This window comes from Tachysurus vachellii, chromosome 3 (genome assembly GCF_030014155.1).
Source record: "Tachysurus vachellii isolate PV-2020 chromosome 3, HZAU_Pvac_v1, whole genome shotgun sequence".
Taxonomy (NCBI): domain Eukaryota; kingdom Metazoa; phylum Chordata; class Actinopteri; order Siluriformes; family Bagridae; genus Tachysurus; species Tachysurus vachellii.
The window spans coordinates 31,668,704-31,691,361 of record NC_083462.1 but is presented as its reverse complement, the minus strand read 5'-3'; the positions used below and the strand labels follow the sequence as shown (position 1 = coordinate 31,691,361).

The 22,658-nt window shown below is 43.1% G+C and overlaps 1 protein-coding gene across 3 annotated transcripts in view; it reads left to right on the top strand.

Annotated features, from left to right (window-relative positions):
* Positions 1–21,921, top strand: part of fip1l1a (FIP1 like 1a (S. cerevisiae)) — a 48,086-nt gene extending 26,165 nt beyond the window's left edge. For 2 of the 3 annotated variants that reach the window (XM_060866788.1, XM_060866790.1), the window contains exons 12-17: positions 7,013–7,042; positions 7,146–7,194; positions 13,303–13,367; positions 16,924–17,125; positions 20,948–21,103; positions 21,497–21,921. In XM_060866788.1, coding sequence (XP_060722771.1) covers positions 7,013–7,042; positions 7,146–7,194; positions 13,303–13,367; positions 16,924–17,125; positions 20,948–21,103; positions 21,497–21,596 — 602 coding nt within the window. In that variant the 3' untranslated portion in view covers positions 21,597–21,921. The remainder of the gene's footprint in view (positions 1–7,012; positions 7,043–7,145; positions 7,195–13,302; positions 13,368–16,923; positions 17,126–20,947; positions 21,104–21,496) is intronic. The other variant, XM_060866789.1, reaches the window with a different exon arrangement.
* The last annotated feature ends 737 nt before the right edge of the window (positions 21,922–22,658 follow it).

Sequence of the window (22,658 nt, the reverse complement as noted above, 5' to 3'; positions counted from 1 at the left end):
CTAAATGAAAATTGCTCGATGGATTTTCTGACACATCTGAAAAAAAGGTTCGCAAAAGATTTTCAGGAAGATGTTTCAGGAAGGCATTCGATTTAGTGACCTGCAGAAAACCTCAGAAAGAGTAAAGCAGACAGAGTGAGTGTGAGTGCTCGAGTATGATTGTGTGTGTGTGTGTGTGTGTGTGTGTGTGCATGAATAAATAAAAGCAGTGAGTTGTATGAAATGAACACTATGTGACTAATACTAAGATGTAGCTGTATAGTTATTGTGGTTTATTATAGTGCTCCGTTCTGCAGCCTTCTGGGTCCAGCCTTGAGATAACGGTTAATAAATGACAGGTTGATTTTCCTGCTCTATAAATAACGCAGCTTTGCTGCAGGTTTAGCAGGAAACGGAGTTGGCTTTCAGTGTACTGTGTGCATATGTGAATGTGAGCCTGTGTATTTGTGCCATGGGTGTTCACGTGTGTCTGTGAGCAGTCGGCAGCGTATAAATCATTCAGACACGCGTGTGGAAGTGTGTGCAGGCTTAAAATGTCGCATCCTTCTACTCATCTTTCTCATGGGCTAGCTAGGAAGTCTACAGCTGAGCGCTCCTGGCCCTTCATCTTCAAAGCCTGCTTAGATATCATACCCAGACAAATCCTGCCGACCCGTACGGCCAGTCTCGCCCCCATCCGCCCCTCAGAATGCCCCCTTCATCCCCCTTCATCCCCTCTAAAGCTACAAAAAATATCAAACATTCGTGCCAGGACGCTGCCTTTGAAGTGCAGCCGTTTAAGCTCGACTTGGAGCTGTAACCTTCCTCTGTCTTTAACTCGAACCCCTCTACGTTACCCTAGACCTGACAGCTCGCACTCGCACACGTGCAGGCTTGTCCCGCGTTTCCTTTTGTCAAGTAGATGTGCAATGTCGGGCTAAAAATAGCAGCGTGTGGCAGGAGAAAGTGCCACGGCAGCAGAACTGTGTGAAAATGTGCTGAATGACCCAGCTAGAGAGAAAGAGGGTTAGGGAGAGAGAGAAAGAGGGGAAAAATCTCTGCAGCTAGGAAAGAAAGGATTAGGAGGCAGGATATGGAAGTGATACTGAACACATGCTGATTTTTTTTTTGTTTGAAAGCAAAAGCCAAATTTAACTACATTTCTGTTCTAAGCCTCTAGGATCTATTTTGGTAAAGTTAGAAATGCGAACTTTGTTTAGGATGAAACGTGAAAGTACAGTGCTGTGAAAACGTATTTACCCCTTTCTGATTTTTGCATATTTTTCACACTCTTGATGATTCAGATCATCAAGCAAATCTTTATATTATTACACAACAATGACCCAATTAAATACAGAATACCGTTTTTAAATGATTCCTTTGTTTATTAAGGGAAAAAGGCAGGAGATCTTTTATGAGCTTCTGGATAAGTCGCTGTCGCGCTCTTGCTGTAATTTTGGTAGGCCGTCCACTCCTGTGAAGGTTCACCGCTGTCCATTTGTAGATAATGGCTCTTAAAGTTATTCGCTTGAGTCCCAATGCCTTACAAATGACTTAAGCCGCGTTCACACTGCAAGTCTTAATGCTCAATTCGGATATTTTGCTCAGATCTGATTTTTTTTGTTTGGCTGTTCACATTACCTTTTAAAATGTGGCCTATATCAGATACCAGTGTGAACTGTTTGCTGTTTCGAACTGACCCGCATGCGCAAACGAACAATAACAGTGATGTCACACACAGCACGCCGTTGCGCTAAAGTTGGCGAGGTTATGGAGGAAGTAAGTATTTTCGCTTTTCTTTCTAAATGTTTGTGTAATGGCAGAACAGAGGCGCATAATTGTGGCGAATGTCGATGTAGATTGACGTAAAAGTCGCATCAAATCCGCCTTGGTTGTTCACACTGCGGCCAAAAAGTCAGATTTGGGTCTGATTCAGGACCACATATGGAAGTGGTCTGAATCTGATTTGAAAAAATCAGATCTGGGCTAGATTTGAGTGTTCACACTACTCCTGAAGAAGTCTGACCTGGTCACTTGACCCCCAAAAAAATCAGATTTGGGCCACTTTTACCTGCAGTGTGAACGTGGCCTTTGTAACCCTTTCCAGGTGCCAGGTTGGTTTGTTTTCCTTAATCAGGAAAGGGGGCAAATACTTTTTCACAACGCTGTTCATGACACTGAAGTCAGTTAGTCAGATTCAGTGGAACATGGTTCAAAGTGTGCACCATGTAAACCAGGATTTTCGGTCTAAGCTTGATGCTTGATATTAAAAAATCTTGGCACCCCACAGATCCTGCATTGTTCAGGACTGAGGCATAAATTACCTCAGAGTAATGAATCAACTTTAGTCTGAAAGGATCGAATAAAAACGAGCTAATAAAATGCCTGAGATTAGATCGTGTAGGGATCATTTTTGCGACCTGATATAATAATATCAGGTCGCAAAAATAATCATACATTATTAATAATAATAATATATATATATTCTGCCGCTGTGGCATTTAGAGATACATACCATCTCTGAAACAGAGCCGAAATGCCATAGCCGCAGAAATGCTATAATTTGTCTCTGACATTTCTGCGCTGTGTCTGAGATGTTTACATTTACATTTACTTTACATTTATTACATTTGTAACATACAGATGTTAGAACACGTCTAAAATGATCGGTCACGAACGTAATCCCTACACGATTTAGACTCAAATATCTTAACATAGAGACAACATACTGTATAAGCGAAGGCTTATAATAGAGCAGATTTTAAAAGCGCTCCTACAGTATATATTATTTTTTTTTTATATTGGACAACCAATCACAGACTTCCAAAGAATGTGTCATACCTAGTATCAGGGTTTAGCCCCGCCTCCTGAGCAAGGGTTACTCCGAGATTGGTCCCGAATCACTTTTAAGATAAGATTCCTAGTTAGGGTTCTAGCTCTCTTCTAATCATCATTGGAACAATCTTTATGAAGACTTTTAGTGGAGTGTTCTCTGATCAGAAGAAAGAAAACCGAACTGTCGTTCTAGCTGTGAAGCATGGGGGTGGTGGCATCATGTGGAGGTGTTTTACTGGGAAAGGGACTGATGCACTTCAGCAAATTCAATCAGAAAGAGCTTTCAGAATCAGAATCAGCTTTATTGCCAGGCATGTTTTCACATGCGAGGAATTTGTTTTAGTGACAGAAGCTCCACAGTGTAACAGAATGACATATACAATATAGACGAAATTGTATGTACACATGTACAGGTTTGGAATGTGCAATTAAAAAATATACATATACAAATATAGGCAATTTGTATGTACAAATGTGCAATTGAAGTATACAATATATCGTCGCTGTCGGGCGGAAACCTCGTACGTCCAAATTCGGTCAATTTCATATTTTTTCACATATCGATGCTATTGGTCAGTCCCCACGTGGGTCTGTTATTTTTACAAGTTATTAACCAATCTAAAGTCTTGAAAATAGCTTGAGCGCAAATCTCATAACTCCATTGGACACTTCAACTGTCCACCTCTTCCTCACTCCGTGGGAGAGCTTCACGGCATATTTCTCCTCAAGAAGAGTCGCAACGAATCAACACGTCTTCTGAGGTAAATGTCTTCAAAACACTGGGCTCAATGAAAAAAAAAAATCTTGACCCCCGCTAGTTCTGGTGCTCGTCTGAGGACAGGAATTTAGCGCAAGACGATCCACTGTAACGCGGACTAAACCCTCTGCACTGCAGATAAGGTACGGCGTTTTTTTAATTTCCTGAAAAGTAATGGTTTTGGAGATACGAGGATTCCGCCCGACAGCGACGATATACAATTTGTATGTACAGATGTGCAATTGTGAAATGTGCAATTTAAGTATACATAGTACAAATGTGCAATGGAGTGTTGTGTGTTCCATGTGTTCGATGACATCATGACAGCAGAAAGAAAGTTCGAACTTGCTTGTAGCTGTAGTAATTTTTTTGTAAGAAGCTTGCAGAAGTGACTCCAAACGATTTCATCAAATTAGTAAAGTAATTAAAGTAAAGGAAACCAGATCCTAACAAGGTGTAGACCTTTGATCTAGCGAGCAGTCAATGAGATCGATCTCTTCGCTGAGATTTTGAATTGGCTTTGTATTGAAACCAGAGCCGATCCTGACCTCTCTGGGGCCCTAAGCAAAATTCTGCTAAGGGGCCCTTCTACCTGACCCGTGAGCCATGTGCCACACATTCACACTTGTCACCCCACTGCTCCCACTACAAACCTCCCTCCTTTTAAAAAAAAGTTTACTCCATCTCTCGGTCAAAGAGTAAAACCATACAGAATTGGATGAGGTATAAACAAAGCTTTATTGAAATATGGAAAAACCGGGGGAGGAAACCGGAGTACCCGGAGGAAACCCCCGAGGCACGGGGAGAACATGCAAACTCCACACACACAAAGCGGAGGCGGGAATCGAACCCACAACCCTGGAGGTGTGAGGCGAATGTGCTAACCACTAAGCCACCGTACCCCCCAAATATGGAATATTTTAAATAGAATTTTGAGTTGAATATTAGCAATTGAATTTAAAGTGAATATTAACATTATCTTAAATAAGCAGAAAATAATAAAATATAACAATTTTAATAACAATTTATATTCTGCTTAAGATAATCATGTTAAGCTAATGTTAATATTCATGTGCTAATGTTCAATTTCTTTAAATATAAAGAAATAGAACAGAGCTTTGGATTTTGAGCGCGTGTCATTTCGTGCACGATTGCACGCGCATATGAACGCATGTTCACGCGCGGCGCGGTTATCGAACTGCCGTTTATAAACACCGTTGGCCTTGGGCGCTTATGTATGGCCAAGACAGGCCAAGAGATGCACTGCACAGCTAATTTAGCTAGTCAGATAGAGACTAGAGACAGAATCACATCAACTTAACTTTACTGTTATTTGCTCTTGCTGACATCAAACTTGAAGAGAACACAAGTTTACCTGATTGTTGTTCTCGCATTTCACTCTCATTTTGTTTCTTTTTTCTCTTTTCATGGCCAGATAGATAGCTCCGCTTCATATTGTCATCTACACAATAAACATTAACACGTGCTGTAAAATGAGGCGGGGCCTTACGTAATTTGCGGGGCCCTACGCAGCTTGCGTAGTGAGCGTATAGGGCCGATCGGCTCTGATTGAAACACAGGTAGTGTAAAGTGTGTGAAATTGTTAAGACTTGTGTTTGAAAGCCTTTAGCTAAGGTGGGTGTAAACTTTTGGCCTCGGCTGTACTTAATGACACGCAGAGCTGCAGTGGTGCTGTACTGTACAGTATGTACTGTACTAAAGGAATGTTTGGATACTTTTCAGTCCATAATTGTTATTTATCTGTTTATTTTTTCCAGACCATTTATTTATCAGACCTTTATGTTGTACAGCTGCTATTTGTAAGAGGCATAACCTTTAACCACCACACGAGGTTAGACCTTTCTGTCTCGTGTAAGATTTCTCACTCACTAGCTCGTTCAGCACTTAATCTTGCTCGCTCGACTCCGTCTGCAAGTACTCAGGTTTATAAACGGCCCAACGTTTCAGCCACTTTTAATGATCACGGAAAAATAGAGGGAAAGGATAAAAGGTGAAGCGAGGCGAAAGGGAAATGGGGAAAGAAAGACAGACACGCAACCACAATCAACCTCCTCCATTAGCTTTCTTACAGGCTGCCAAATATGTCGCCGCACACAACACATCAAACCTTGGTTTTATACACACACACACACTCACACTTAGTCTCATGATTGACTGCACACAATTATACACACAAGCAAACTCAACCTTAAAAAAGCCTTGTTGACACTAGAAAAGGTTTATTAGATTCTGATGATATTTTGTGTGTGTGTGTGTGTGCGTACAGTGTGTATACTGTTATTGCTTGGAAGAACCACTGAACTCCTAAACAGACATTGTTTTTCAGAATGAAACAAAATGGTGTGTGAGGGTGTATGTCTGTACGTGTGTGTGTGTGTGTGTGTGTGTGTGTGTGTGTGTGTGTGTGTGTGTGAGAGACCAGGGTTTGATGATGGATGTGAGTGTTTGTAACTAGTTTATGATGGGTGACGTGTGTGTTTATCTATACTGTATGTAACCAGGGTTTGTGTGTTTGTGGAACCGGGGTTTGATGGGTGACGTGTGTGTGTGTGTGTGTTATTACCCTGGGTATTTATTGTGTTTTGGGTTAGTGAGTTATGATTTCATTATTGGACTCAACTTGTAGAAACTTTCTTTCTATTCCATGTAATGTTGGCTGTATTGCTCTCTCTCTCTCTCTCTCTCTCTCTCTCTCTCTCTCTCTCTCTCTCTCTCTTTTTTCTCTCTCTCTCTCTCTCTCTCTCTCTCTCTCTCTCTCTCTCTCTCTCTCTCTCTCTCTCTCTCTCTATTTCTCTCTCTCTCTCTCTCTCTATTTCTCTCTCTCTCTCTCTCTCTCTCTCTCTCTCTCTCTCTCTCTCTCTCTCTCTCTCTCTCTCTCTCAACACCCTCTTTCTTCTTTAGACATATTTTTCTTGCAGTCTTTTTCCCCCCTTCTATGTTACACAATCGTGTTGTTTCTGAGCTTGACTCTCATCAGGGGGCTGTGCAGAAAAACAAGGACGCATGCTGCCCAGATGTGTGTGTGTGTGTAACCAGGGTTTGATGGGTGTGTGTGTGTGTGTGTGTGTGTGAAATGGGAGTTGACTTTGTAAAGGCCCATTTGGTGTTTAGGACCATGAAGGTCCAGTAAAGGTTATAAGTCGGGTGATCTGCTGAACACACTGGAATTGGAACGCTTGCTTAAATGTTTAAACCCGGATGAGGCCACGGTCGGTTGGGACACACACACACACACACACACACACACTTTTTATGGTTTAAGTTAAATTGCATTATTAAAGTTAAAGTGTGTTGCATATTTCTCTGTATTCCACGTGATAACTACTCCACGTGTAACTGAGTGTGTGTAGAGAGTGTTATTGTGAGGTGTAGGAAGAGAATTACAGTGTGTGTGACTGTGTGTTTGTGTTTATGCCACAGGACCGTCTATGAGTGTGCCACCACCACCCGGTATGATTTTCCTTCTCTCTTTGTTATTATACACTGCTGTGACCTGCAGAGATTAGCATGTGTGTGTGTGTGTGTGTGTGTGTGTGTGTGTGTGTGTGATCAGGTTTTCCACTCCCTCCTGAAGTTCCTTCTCCTCCTTTTACATCAAGCAGGTAAGCATGCAGCTTTTTTCCCTCCTTTTTTTTTTTTTTATAGAATATGTCTGTGTGTGTGTCTGTGTCTGTCTGTCCGTCTGTCTGTAATGTATCCATAATGATGTTATAAACACCTTAGAACATGGCACCTTTGTTGGCAGACCACTGATTTCTTTTGTTTTTCCGGTTGTATCTCCCTTCACTCTCGTCTTCGGGAGGTGAACTGTTGGAGGTAAAGCTGGTTTAAGGTCTGCTGATTGACTTCGCCAGTCTAAAATCTTCTACATTTCCCTGTGTTGAAGTGCTTTGTTGAGTTGGCAGTGTGTTCTGGATCATTGTCTTGCTGCAGGATGAAGTTCCTACCTGTTTGAGTAAATGCAGTGTTTTATTATTTTATTATGTAGCTTTGTAGAAGCCAACATTCTGTTTTCCTATTTAAGCTTAGACAAAAATTTATCAAGAGTAACTCCTCCTAGGGCTTTCGAGCCACATGCACCAAATTCGGATATGTTGTAGACCCTGGTCTGAAGTTTGTTGCTATTACTTTTCTAAGCGATCCGAGTACCGGTACTTCAGGTACCGGGTCTCAAAGTGGCCTTTTTTCCCATAGACTCCCATTATAAACTTTGGAGGTTTATAACTCGGCAAGCTTTTGAACTATCTACACCAAACTCGACCAGCTCCTTTAGGGTGATACTCTGAACAAACTTTTACATTGGTGTACCGACTGGCCTTCCAGTTGTCCCGCAGCCCCACCCACAAAATATGCAAAATCAAAAAACTTTTTACAACATGGACATGTGACATATCAAAACACTCAGAACAATGAGGGGAACTTCCTTAAGAGTATTTGGATGACGTCACATGCTCGTCTCCACTTGCCTCCAAATGTTTTGGCACCCTATCTTTCTGTCCACTTCTGTCCACTTCACGCCTCCAAAAGTAACACTGACCCTTATGTCCACTCGCCTCCAAAAGTAACAATGACCCTTATGTCCACTCGCCTCCAAAAGTAACACTGACCCTTATGTCCACTCGCCTCCAAAAGTAACACTGACCCTTATGTCCACTCGCCTCCAAAAGTAACACTGACCCTTATGTCCACTCGCCTCCAAAAGTAACACTGACCCTTATGTCCACTCGCCTCCAAAAGTAACAATGACCCTTATGTCCACTCGCCTCCAAAAAGCACCGGCCTTTGCGAATACTTGCCTCGTCAAAGCCAACATCAAAGTTTGTCGTGACGAACTTTACAAATCTACTTCATCAGTGAGAAAGGTCCAGAAGCAGCCATTCATGACACCACCAACACCACCATGTTTCATCTCATGTGTTGGAGATCCTGATCTTTTCTTCCTCCACACTTTGGTCTTTCCATCACTTTGGTAGACTTTAGGACTTTCGTGGCTCATCTCTGTATTTCTTTGTCTATCTCTGTTCTCAAAGTCTTGCTCCAATGGTGGATTGTGAGTCCTTCATTCCTGACCCGCGGAGGTTGGCTGATGTTAAGACCCTTGTTTTGGGGGTTTTCTTCACAGCCCTCACAACGTTTTCAACCTCACCAACCATAGAGTGCTCTCTCTGTACTTTATGTTTATTTGTCCATTTTAATCACAAGTGTTGTCTTTACAGGTTAAACCCAGGTCTTTCGCCAAGACTAGACATTCATACATCACCTGTATTTTTGATAAAATGGATGGGTTAAAAAAAAAAGGGCATGAAAGGTGCCATGATCTGAGTTGTAGCTTCGACCTAGACATCTAGATCCGTCATCTCCTATTCATCGTATTAAGTGTTTAGCAAAAACAAAAGTAGTCGTCTTGCTGTTCCATTACCTTCAGGCTGTGAGCAGCCATGTTGATATGATGTCACTTCCTGAACTGCAGGTGGCAGTTGTGTGTAATTGCCCCTGACGTCAGTGACTGATGAGTTACACTGCATTCATCACAGACCCTGTTTTGACAGTGAAGTCAAAAGCAAGCTTTTTTTTTTTCTTGTTTTTCTTGTCGTGTTTGGGGCAGCAATATTTCTTTTTTTTTCTTTTTTTTGCACCTGAAGGTTTGAGACATTATAGAGTTGCTGCAGTATCACGATTAAACGTCTCTGCAGCCAGATTACAGAACATATGAGTCACAGAGAAATACACGATTCATCTCTACATTTGAGATCATTTTTGTGGCGTTTTTAGAAAAACACCGGGCCTGTGTTTATTGTGTACGTTCACTACGTGTCTCTCGTCTTCTAGAAACTGCAGACATCACGGCTAGTCTTCGAGCGGCCCAAATACGGCAGCGAGAGACTCAAAACAGGGGTGGCTGTGTTTGTGGCCCAAGCCTCCTGTTTATCACTTTCCAGAACTCGCCACCGCCTCGACTCGCTCTTCCTCCCTTCATTCCTCGTCTTGTTGCGATGTTTTTTTAGGGCACGTTTTTTTCACCATCCACATGCATTAACACACACACACACACACACGTATACAGGAGTCGCTTCCTCTCTCAGTCTCTCAAGGCTCTTATTTGGATTTGTTTGTGCACTAATTCAGTCAACAAATCACAAGACGCTTTTAAGCCAGAACCGTTAAAGAGAAATTCCGCCATCATGCACGATTGTAGTGCTTGAGTACTTACTAATGGCGATGTTGCACAACAGCGACTTCATACGTCGTTTCTTTATTTTCTTTTTACTGTTAACGGGTGATACGGACAAACCACTTTACATATAAAGTAGCTGTGAAAATGTCTGGATTATTACCGTGTTAAAAGTCACTGGTTTGTTCTTTGCACCCAGGAATACATTTTCTATTCAATTCACTTCAGGTCACATCTCCACTCCTTTCTTTTATTCGAACTCATCCTTTTCTGTTTTCTAGCTCTTTTCTCCACTTCCAACTCTTTTCTGAATTAACTTTTCCCCCACCTCCCCTTTCATTTTTCATGTAAAGAATGGTTCTTCTCACATCCCGTGCACCCTGCCAAGTCCAAACATCCTCTGTGGAGTTTCCGTTAGACTGAGCACTGCCAACCAGAGACTGTATAATTTATGAATCACTTCCTGTCCTAGCATGGCTTCAAAAAAAAATATCCCTCCTTCGGTGTCTTGCTTTTTCTCACTCTGTCTTGAACACTCACATGTGCTCGAGCACGAGCTGGCAGACGCACACCGCCGGCTCAGAGCGTTTGTTGTAAATTCAGAGGGGCCCGATGAACCCCCGAAGCGAAGGACGAGGCAGCGCGTGTTTGTTTAGTGGGCTGTGGCCCGTTGGGATCCTAGGGTGCTCATGAAGAGAATGTGTGCAGAGCTTTCGTATTAGTACTGAAAATCATAACACAGCCCAAATCTCCCAACGAAGCAGCAATACACTGAACTGCTTCAGAAGCCAGGAACATCTTTTTGCTTTGCGAATACAAACGCTCCGAATTGTCTGAGAGTCGATCGGCTCAAGATTAGTAGAAGAGAGAGAACAATATCTGCAAATATCTGTGGCTGTTTATTCGGCAATAGCGAAGTTAAATCATGACACTGCAGCAAAGTTAAATCATGACCTAGCCTACACAGGAATCTTAAAGAATGGTGATCAGTACAATCAAACTATTGTAACTCAGGGAGTATCTGTACTTGGATACAAATATGAGGACAGGGCGGGGCCAAAAGTTGATGGACATCTGATCCTCCATCACACCGAATGTGGGTCTTCTTTAAAATATAGGCTGTCTGTGTCTGTTAAAACATTACAGTTTCTCATTGCTGGAACTAACCAGCCCAGACCTGTTCTAGCATGACAGTGTACCTGAGCTCTATGAAGACACGGTGTGTTAATGTTGGAGTGGAAGAACTCAAGTGTCCTGCACAGAGCTCTGACTCTGACTCAACCCCACTGAACACCTTTGGGATGAACTGGAACACCGACTGAACACCCAGACCTCCTCACTCTTACACCATCAGTGTCTGATCTCACTAATGCTCTTGTAGCTGAATGATCACTAATCCCCACAGACACACTCCAACATCAGTGTCTGATCTCACTAATGCTCTTGTAGCTGAATGATCACTAATCCCCACACACACACACACACTCCAACATCAGTGTCTGATCTCACTAATGCTCCTGTAGCTGAATGATCACTAATCCCCCCACACACACACACTCCAACATCAGTGTCTGATCTCACTAATGCTCTTGTAGCTGAATGATCACTAATCCCCACACACACACACACTCCAACATCAGTGTCTGATCTCACTAATGCTCTTGTAGCTGAATGATCACTAATCCCCACAGACACACTCCAACATCAGTGTCTGATCTCACTAATGCTCTTGTAGCTGAATGATCACTAATCCCCCCACACAGACTCCAACATCAGTGTCTGATCTCACTAATGCTCTTGTAGCTGAATGATCACTAATCCCCACACACACACACTCCAACATCAGTGTCTGATCTCACTAATGCTCTTGTAACTGAATGATCACTAATCCCCACACACACTCCAACATCAGTGCCTGATCTCACTAACGCTCTTGTAGCTGAATGAACACTAATCCCCACACACACACTCCAACATCAGTGTCTGATCTCACTAACGCTCTTGTAGCTGAATGATCACTAATCCACACACACACACACTCCAACATCAGTGTCTGATCTCACTAATGCTCTTGTAGCTGAATGATCACTAATCCCCACACACACACACACTCCAACATCAGTGTCTGATCTCACTAATGCTCTTGTAGCTGAATGATCACTAATCCCCACACACACACACACTCCAACATCAGTGTCTGATCTCACTAACGCTCTTGTAGCTGAATGATCACTAATCCCCCCACACACACACACACTCCAACATCAGTGTCTGATCTCACTAATGCTCTTGTAGCTGAATGATCACTAATCCCCCCCCCCCACACACACACACACACACACACACACACACACTCCAACATCAGTGTCTGATCTCACTAACGCTCTTGTAGCTGAATGATCACTAATCCCCACAGACACACTCCAACATCAGTGTCTGATCTCACTAACACTCTTGTAGCTGAATGATCACTAATCCACACACACACACACACACACACACACTCCAACATCAGTGTCTGATCTCACTAACGCTCTTGTAGCTGAATGATCACTAATCCCCACATTAGATGCAAGAAAAACATGTGAAACTCCACACAGTGATGGTATCCTGAGTTTTGGCTCAAACAGTGGGATCCTAGAGCTTTGATGCAGCAGCGACTTATTTTTCTCCAAAAACTCTACAAAGCACAATGTTATTACATGATGGCGGCGCTGCTCCACAGCGATTAGTTGCATTAAGGATGCCGGCTTTAATTAAGAGTGGCCTCAAGGGTGAGAAGAGTTGGCAGTTACCATCCATCATCTTCCATGCAGCCGCATCTCTCCTCCCAGTTTCCTTCTCTTCCGTTCTGTTCCCCTCTTTCACCACCGACGACGCTGAACTGCGGAGGCAGATACGGCAGAGACAGATTATGAAATTGGCCGGATTTGAAAGCGGAGAGGGATGGAGGGCATGGAAGGGAGAAGAGGATGTGGAGAAGGAACAGCACAGCAGCATCCCTTCCAGCTCTGTTTATAGCAGCGAGGCATTCGGTGTCTGAAATAGCACCTGTCCGCAACGAGACCACTCACGAATGAGTGCACACGTGCTCAGACGTACTAATCCCCTCACCTTTCACCTCCAGGGGAAGCCAGCTTTCAGTCTGAAGTTGCCTAATCCTTTGCACAGACAGCAGCATGTCTTCATTAGAATAACACACACACACACACACACACACACACACACAGACCACTGGCAGGTTATTGAGTGCACATTGCAGTTTGACAGCATGCCAGACACATCAAAAGATTGTATAATTGAGAGCCAAAACTGTAGCAAAGCTTTTGATCACTGAGAAAACAGCTATTTTTTTTAAAGCCCTCCCCTTTACAGTGCATTTATTTTCTCTTTCTATCCTTCGCTGAGTGTTAAGGTTTGCATAAAGGTTGAACTGTAAACTATTTGTTTCTTTCATACAGCTGGTTATTTCCTCTGACATATGCATATATGATTGACTACTGTTTTATAATTTGTTAATAATTTATACGTCCTACAGTTGCAGCGGCCGGCCGGGAGGAAGCTACGATGTCCGCTGTGCCCCGCCGTATCCCTTTGCTGCAGGTAGGTGGCACTGTCACCATCAGAAGCTTTCCACACACTCCACTGTTTCCCAGCTCCCATGCACACAGATCAGGCTCAGTCTAAACTAGAAGATTAGAAATTATTCCAGCCCCCAAAGTTGACTGCTTTAAGTTTTGTTTAATTGTTTTTTGATTCTACTGAATGATTGTGAATTTTAGCCGAATGACCTCATGTTATTAGAGCTGTAGCTTGCTTTAGGGACAGATAGGAAAATGAGCAGCTATGCCGATGGAACAGTTAGTATTGTTCTTGGCCGTGTGTCTGAGAGCCAAAACGGAAAACGTGTGAACATGAGCGTGTGAGGTCAAGTCTGTATCTAAGCAATGGTTCCTAGCGGATTTAACCAAACGTCTAGCAAACGGTGGGAAACTATTGCTTTTGGATGGTTAGGATTGGAACACGACGCTTCCTGAGCCGTGTGTGAACAGAGCTCAGAAACAAATTTGCACAAACGCACATTAACAAACACACACTCTTGTGCCGATCCAGCTGGAAACGTCGTGGCTGGAAGGAGCGGTACTGACTAGCGTCTAGCGATTCAGAGACCGGAAATGTACACAAAGCATGTACTTATCCACTACACACACACACACACACACACACACAAATAATAAAGCCAGAGAGCTTCTGTAGAGACAAATGAGGCTGCGAGCATTTCTCTCTCTGTCTCTTCAGCAAACGTTCTTCTGTTACACCACCAAGAGAGCAAGCCTTACAGTATGTCCAGATCTGTATGAGATTGTCATTAGCACAATATCTCAATCCCTGCAGATGAACTTCATTCTGGAATTGATCCAGACAGGGTCAAGGTCACAGCAAGGTCAAAATCGATCTGCTTTTTATTAAACGTTTTTATCGTACCTCTTTTATAATACCAATACCTCTTCCGAAACCTTTTCTGACCGTTCTTTTAATTGACGGTAGATTAAAAAAAAAAAACAACAACAGATGTTTCACGTAGATCTATTTTAGTTGTAAATGAAAATCAGAGCCAGGAGAAAAAAAATGAGCTCCAACACTGCAGGTGTAATACTTCTCATGATGGCTGAGAAATATTCATTATAGCTCCAGTTTCTCTCTGGAATTTTGTGCCTTTAGCTAAAACACTAGCGAAAGCAGCGTTCATTTCTCTTTCCGATCCAGATTCCGGCTGATGGCACAGATTTATTAGCGACGAGCCATGTAAGAAAATCAGCTACGAACTCAAATGATTAACTACGGCTTCTCACTAAAGCACACACACTTTCTTCCCAAAGGCGCGAAGGCGTGACCTCCCGCAACAAAGCGAGGCTCTTTGACACCGTAGCTCTGTTAACCTTTCTGTGGAAGTTGAGCATAAATGAGCAGAAATGTTTTTACTGAACAAAAATTACATCCAGTCAAAAGCAGTAATGGATTTCAGCACTTCTGACACCTTATTAAGGGATAAGCGCCTGCATGAGCCGACACACTACGTTCCGGTGACTTTATTTTCCTCTGGCAAAAGCGGTGCATAAATATAAACACACAGAATTTAACCATAAGGGCACGGATCACACGACTGGCTCATATACAGTGATACCTCGAGATACGAGTTTAATTAGTTCCGTGTTTTTGCTCGTATCTCAAATTGCTCGTATCTCAAAACAATTTTCCCCGTTTAAATGAATTCAAATCCCATTAATCCATTCCAGCTCGCAAAATTCCACTCCAGTTGTTTTGTTTGTGTTTTGAATATGAAAAATGTTCAGTACCTGTATTTATACATGACAAATATTGTATAAAAACATACAGTAGTAAAAGAGAATGTTAAAAAAAATAAACTGGTTTTACTTTACGGAAGATGCGCACGGAGGTTGAGGGAGGAGTAAACAGGCGGAGGAGTAAACAGGCGGAGGAGTTAGGAGGAATTACACTTTCACTTTTGTTCACTTACTCGCTACTGTACACTCTTAATGCTACTTTACACTTAAATGGAACTTAACTAAACTTCATTTAGAGCGGGGAGAGCAGCAACTAGAAAATAGAATAGACCCCCCGTATAACAGAACCATTAATCATGCACAGAGTTAAACATAGGAAAGGAAAATAATAAATGAAATAAATGGATAATTAAATAATTAGAGAGAGAGAAAGAGAGAGAAAAATATGTGGAGATTTATGACGTAAACTGGTACAACAAACACAGGTTCCGGCATGGTGGAGTCGGGGTTGGAGGAGGGAGTTTAAGTCGCAGCAGTAGCGAAGCGCTAGAGCGGCTCAATGAATGGGAATTTAAATGGTCGGGTAATATGGACGTCGTAACCGGATTGGTGCGCGTCGTGGACAGCTGATTAACAGCTGATGCACGCTTGACGACGTGGCCTGCCAGAACTAACGCGATCGTTTTTCTCTTCACTTGTTTTCGCCTTTTTTGTCACTCTTTCCTCACTAACATTTGCCGGTCGTTTTAATAAAAACCTGTCCGGTCGGCATATCGGATGCGGTGTAGTCGCACAAGTTCAAATTTTTAACAACGGATCCGTAGATGGTCGGCACCACACACAGTGCCTTTGCGACTCTCCATAGGAAATGAATGCCTTCCTGTTTATCGGCCGTCGTTTGTCGTGTGCAGTGTGAAGGCGGCTTTAACCGAGTGAGACGCGGGAAGCTGAGGCGGGGAAACAGAGCACACGTGGTTGTTGGGGATCTTTGTTTCAGCGGCAGCGGCAGCTCGGATGCTCGTATCTCAAATATTTGCTCGTATCTCAAACCAAAAATTTGGTCGAATCACAGCTCGTCTCTCAAAAAATTTGTATGTCAAAACACTCGTACACACTTTATTATGTACACCTTACTAGTACCGGTGTGGTCTTCTGCTGCTGTAGCCGATCTGCCTCAAGGTTCGACGTGTTGTGCATTCAGAGATGCTCTTCTGCATACCTCGGTTGTAACGCGTGGTTATTTGAGTTCCTGTTGCCTTTCTATCTGCTCGAACCAGTCTGGCCATTCTCCTCTGACCTCTGGCATCAACAAGGCATTTGCGCCCACAGAACTGCCCTCACTGGATATTTTCTCTTTTTCGGACCATTCTCTGTAAACCCTAGAGATGGTTGTGCGTGAAAATCCCAGTAGATCAGCAGTTTCTGAAATACTCAGACCAGCCCGTCTGGCACCAACAACCATGCCACGTTCAAAGTCACTTAAATCACCTTTCTTCCCCATTCTGACACTCGGTTTGAACTGCAGCAGATCGTCTTGACCATGTCTACATGCCTAAATGCATTGAGTTGCTGCCTTGTGATTGGCTGATTTAGAAATTTGCGTTAACAAGCATTTGGACAGGTGTACCTAATAAAGTGGCCGGAGAGTGTATATATATGCTGAAAGTTTAGAGTTAGTATCATTTAAAAATACCTGATGCACAACATAATGACTGATTGTTAGAGGTACCTGTATAGAGACAGGGGTTTAGACCCAGGTCAAGGTGATGAAATAAAATAGGTGTTAAAATAAGTGTTGTTTTGCTTGTCTGTGTTGAATTGTACACTTTGTCTGTCCTTGCTTTGTCCTACAGGTGTGTATCCACACACTCCGAGGCACATGACCCCATGGCCGGGCTTGAGCGAGCATGCAAAAGCGTGGAATTATTCCAGCTGCCAGGACAAAGACAGAGACCGAGGGAAGGACAGAGAGAAGACTCGGGAACGAGAGGCCAAGAACGAGCAGGAGAAAGAGCGCGATCAGGAGAACACACCCTCGTTTCAGAGCCGCAGCAGGTGAGAGCGAACACACCATACGGAGATGTGCATGTGACGGAGTAGAGAGAGGAACCAGCTGTGGCCAGGCACATGATGAGCCTGATTCATACACACGGGATGAAGGGATTTTCACACATGTAAGACAGACACGGAGAAAAGGGAGAATGATAAAGACGAAGAAAAAAGATGAAGAGATGTATGTGTATTTTTTTGGTACTGTGAGAGTCGTACAGTATGAGGAGAAACGCACGCACGCAACAATCCATGCAGTAGAAGCCTCACTTCATTACTCGTGTATATGATCAAGAATAAACGTGTTATCGATGTTAGGCGTGTTAATGGTGAGGACGGGCTGTTTAACCCAAAGAAGATCTGCAGACAAGGTGTCTGTTCTTTCCCCACTCAAGACAAAACACAGCTCCTGTGATGTGATTGATGAGGTTTGAGGTTGCTTACATCTGTGCAGTCAGGTCCAATTGTTCTGAACAGGAAACTGGTTGCCTACTATCTTATATTGGTGTGTGTCTATTGGGTAAGGGCAATGTTTGTAACTTTACCTGAAAGGTGGAATCAGTGCTCATATTACAGTCACGTCTGTAACGTTTAACTGCAAATGAATAAAAGGAGGCACAAAGAACTACCGTGTTCAGCCTGGAGAGACTAGAGAATGTTCCCTGTAGAGAGAAGGAAAGAAAAAGCCTGTGTTGTAAATTATTATTCCTCAGACCTCATCTTTCTGCTCTGTCTCTGTCAACTAGTCTCTCTCATCCACACATGCTCTCATTCTGTCTTTCTGATCCTCTCTCTCTCTCTCTCTCACACTCTCTCTCTCTCTCTCTCTCTCTCTCTCACACACACACACACACTCACTCACTCACTCACTCACTCACTCTCTCGCCCTCTCTCTCTCTCTCTCTCTCTCTCTCTCTCTCTCTCTCTCTCTCTCTCTCACTCTCTCTCTCTCTCACACATACTCTCTCTCTCTCTCTCTCACACACACACTCTCTCTCTCTCACTCACTCACTCACTCACTCTCTCGCCCTCTCTCTCTCTCTCTCTCTCTCTCTCTCTCTCTCTCTCTCTCTCACACACACACACACTCACTCACTCACTCACTCACTCTCTCGCCCTCTCTCTCTCTCTCTCTCTCTCTCTCTCTCTCTCTCTCTCACTCTCTCTCTCTCTCACACATACTCTCTCTCTCTCTCTCTCACACACACTCTCTCTCTCTCACTCACTCACTCACTCACTCTCTCGCCCTCTCTCTCTCTCTCTCTCTCTCTCACACACACACACACTCTCTCTCTCTCACTCACTCACTCACTCACTCTCTCGCTCTCTCTCTCTCTCTCTCTCTCTCTCTCTCTCTCTCTCTCTCTCTCTCACACACACACACACACACACACACACACACACACACACACACACTCTCTCTCTCTCTCACTCACTCACTCACTCACTCACTCACTCTCTCTCCCTCTCTCTCTCTCTCTCTCACACACACTCTCTCTCTCCCTCTCTCTCCCTCTCTCTCTCTCTCCCTCTCTTTCTCACACACACTCTCTTTCTCACTCACTCTCTCTCCCTCTCTCTCTCTCTTTCTCTCACTCTCTCTCTCTCTCTCTCTCTCTCTTTCTCTCTCTCTCTCTCACACACACACGAGCAGCTGGTTGAACATTTGGTGAACATTTGTCTGATTGTTCTGATTGAGTAAGGACATTTCTGTCCAATGTCAGTCAATTTTTGCATAGTTTCTTTCTTTCTTTCTTTCTTTCTTTCTTTCTTTCTTTCTTTCTTTCTCTCTCTCTCTCTCCCTTTCTCTCTCCCTTTCTCTCTCTCTCTCTCTGAGATGCAACATTAAAGGAAGCCGTATACTATGTGCTACACACACACACTCGCACTGGTGGATCGTAACCAGGTTGTAAGAACTTCTTCAAAATGCCAAAAGAAGAAACAAGAGCAAGAAACAAAAAATAGAGATTAGGCAATTTATTGTAAACAGCATTTAAACTCCAACAGGCTGGTCATCAGCTGATCAAAGGTTTAAGACTGTAGCCATTAAAAGTTCAAATCTGTGCAAAAATATGGCTTTAATATGTGGGTTGGATGCAGTAAGACTGTCAAGATCCTGACAGTTATGGGACAAAAAGATTTCACCTGCTTTGAGCCAGAGGAGCCGAGTGAAGACACAAACCGATCCTCGCCATTACTGATGCTGACCGCAGCCCAATAACCATAAGACAGCATCTGCAAGAGAAAGGCTTTAAGAACAAAAAAAAGACGGGACATTGACACTGACACGGGACACTGAAAGATGGAAGAAAGTTTTATACTCGGACGAGAAAAAATTTTACTTAAAAGTTAAATAACTTTTATTTAAAGGCAGGGTTCCGATGTTTGAGAAATGCTTCAGAAAACTGCGTCGGGCCGACAAACTAAACAAAAATCAAAACAAACGTGTAGCCAATGAGCAGAAAGGGGCGTGTCTTGTCAATATGGGCTGAGAGAGTGTTCAGTGCGCATGTGTGATATTAGCAGAAAGCGGTTTTAACATTGACATGGAGGATAAAAACAAAGAAAGAAAGAGAAGAAAGACTTACGATAAGGTAAGAAGTAGGACGTGTTAATATAGGATCAGCTTTCCAGCGCTGGAGAGAACTGAAGGAGCAGGAAGTTGGTCACATATTCACAGATTGGAGTTTCCTGAGTCAATAACTCCTGAGCTAAACGCTGTTACTACACAAATAACACCTCTTTTCTATCGTAGTAATGTAGAGACGCAGCTACAACCGTGTTTTGTGTAGTAACAGCGTTTAGCTCAGGAGTTATTGACTCGGGAAACTCCAATCTGTGAATATGTGACCAACTTTACTTAAGACGCCGAGGCGCTTTTTTCCTTCTCGATAGGTGAGTAACGTTGGTTTTGCTTTGTTACACAGAACTAATATATGTCTTTGTCCTTTACATGATTATACTTGTGTGTCATTTTTGCTTGTTTGTTTATCTGCAATCGTATTGTTCTTCACTTCAGCTATGATAAAGACACATTTCTTTCCATCAGTTGCCTGGGTTACGTATGTATGTGTGGGCGGGGCTATCAATACAGGGGTGGGACCCATTTGGGTTAGGGGCGTGTTTGTTTTGATGATTTTATATGTCAACATTGGCTTTCAAACATCGGAGACCCCACCTTTAAGGGTGTGTTTGTGTGTGTGTGTGTGGTACCTAAGAATTCACATTTTAAAATGTATTTCTAATAGCACACTGCATCCTGGGACACTGGGTCACTTGGTAAGTAATGCTAATTTAAAAGCAGGAAGAACAAAAAGTGTGTAAGAAGGTCATTGCCGTGTGTGTGTGTGTGTGTGTGTGTACAGAGAGAAATAAATCTCACTACAGCTAAAGAATGGCAGTACTTCTCTACCACATGTTTCATTATGAGACTTTCAATATCCAGCTGTTTTTTATTTATAATCCTCAACACAAATGTCTGGTCTGTGCAGCCTTCTGTGGCTACGTTAGCAAATTGTCTTGTACCAGTTATGTGCATTTCCACACATTATAAAGATTTCACATCACACACACGACCTTTGTTAATCTTGTCTTGGTAAATAAGTCTTTTATGATAATTTACCAAACTGTGGTTTCTAGAAGAGCACAACATCCACCAAAACACTAGTTCTGTATAATGTAACAGTTTAAAAGTATTTACCCCCCCCTCCCCCCCCCCCCCCCCTCTCTCTTGCATTTGCACCATATGATCCTATGTTAATTAAGGTTTGTAAATAAACCTTTTTAATAAAGCTTTTTAATATTTTGTGTGCGCGGGTTTGTGTGCAGTGACCGAGAGCGTGCCTCACGTCACAGGGACCACAGTGAGCGCGAGAGAACAAGACATCGGGAGCATGATAGAGAAGGGAGAGAAAGAGAAAGAGAAGAGCGGCATCGTGACAGGAGACACAGGGACCGCAACGAGCGACACAAATCCTCACACAGGTCACACAAACAAACATGTCAAAAGTGTGTGTAAGTGACGCTGAATGTTAAGTATATCATTACCTCTCTCTCTGTCTCTCTCTCTCTCTCTCTCTCTCTCCCTCTGTCTCTCTCTCTCTCTCTCTCTGTCTCTCTCTCTCTCTCTCTCTCTGTCTCTCTCTCTCTCTCTCTCTGTCTCTCTCTCTCCCTCTGTCTCTCTCTCTCTCTCTCTCTCTGTCTCTCTCTCTGTCTCTCTCTCTGTCTCTCTCTCTCTGTCTCTCTCTCTCCCTCCTCTCTCTCTCTCTATCTCTCTGTCTCTCTCTCTGTCTCTCTCTCTCTATGTCTCTCTCTCTGTCTCTCTCTGTCTCTCTCTCTCTCTCTCTCTCTCTCTCTCTCTCTCTCTCTCTGTCTCAGCAGCAGTCGGAGAAGCGATGACGGAGAGAGCCACAGGAGACACCGATACAAGCGCTCCAAACGCAACAAGGACAACACAGACACAGAGTCCAGTGACTGAGTGTGAAAGATCATTCCATCTTAAAGCCGATAATCATTCTGCAGCTGGACAGAACCAGCATCGTCCCTTTATTTGACCCACGTTAAGGTCGAGCTTGTTAAGAGCTGAGTTCTTTTCATTTTATGCTGATATGCAAACTGCTTTAACAACTCGTTTATTATCCAGGTTCTGACGAGACCAAAGACAATGAAACGTTTTTTTTTGTTTGTTTGTTTGTTTGTTTTTTTTTAATTTAGGCTAATTTATTCTAAGATGATTTGTATAGGAAAACAAAAACATTTTGGATTGTTAAGCAGGAATGAATTTTATTTGTGTTGTGCCAGAGCGTGCTTTTGTTTGCAGTATGAAAACTGTATTATAAATAATTTGGTAAACCAGTTGTGTGAGTGTCAACATTTTACCAAAAAATATCAACATTCACAGACCAAACTCGAGCTTTCACACACTCTCACACACTCTCACTCACACACTTACTCACACACTTACTTACATTCACACTCTCACTTACTCACACACTCACTCACTCACACTCTCACTTACTCACTCACTCACTCACACACACACTCACTTACTCACTCACTCACTCACTCACACTCTCACTCACTCACACACTCACTCATTCACACTCACTCACATACTCACTCACTCACTCACTCACACTCTCACTTACTCACACACTCACTCACACTCTCACTCACTCACACACTCGCACACACTCACTCACACTCTCACTCACACACTCACTTACACTCACTTACACTCACTTACTCACACACTGACTCACACACACTCACTCACTCACTCTCACTTACTCACACACATTCACTCACACACTCAGTCATACACACACACACACTCACTCACACACTCGCACTCACTCACTCACTCTCTCACACACTCACTCGCACACACACTCACTCACTCGCACACTCACTTACACACACACACACACTCACTCACTCACTCTCTCGCACACACACACTCACTCACTCGCACACACACTCACTCACTCACTCACTTGCACACACACTCACACTCTCACTTACACTCACTCACTCACTC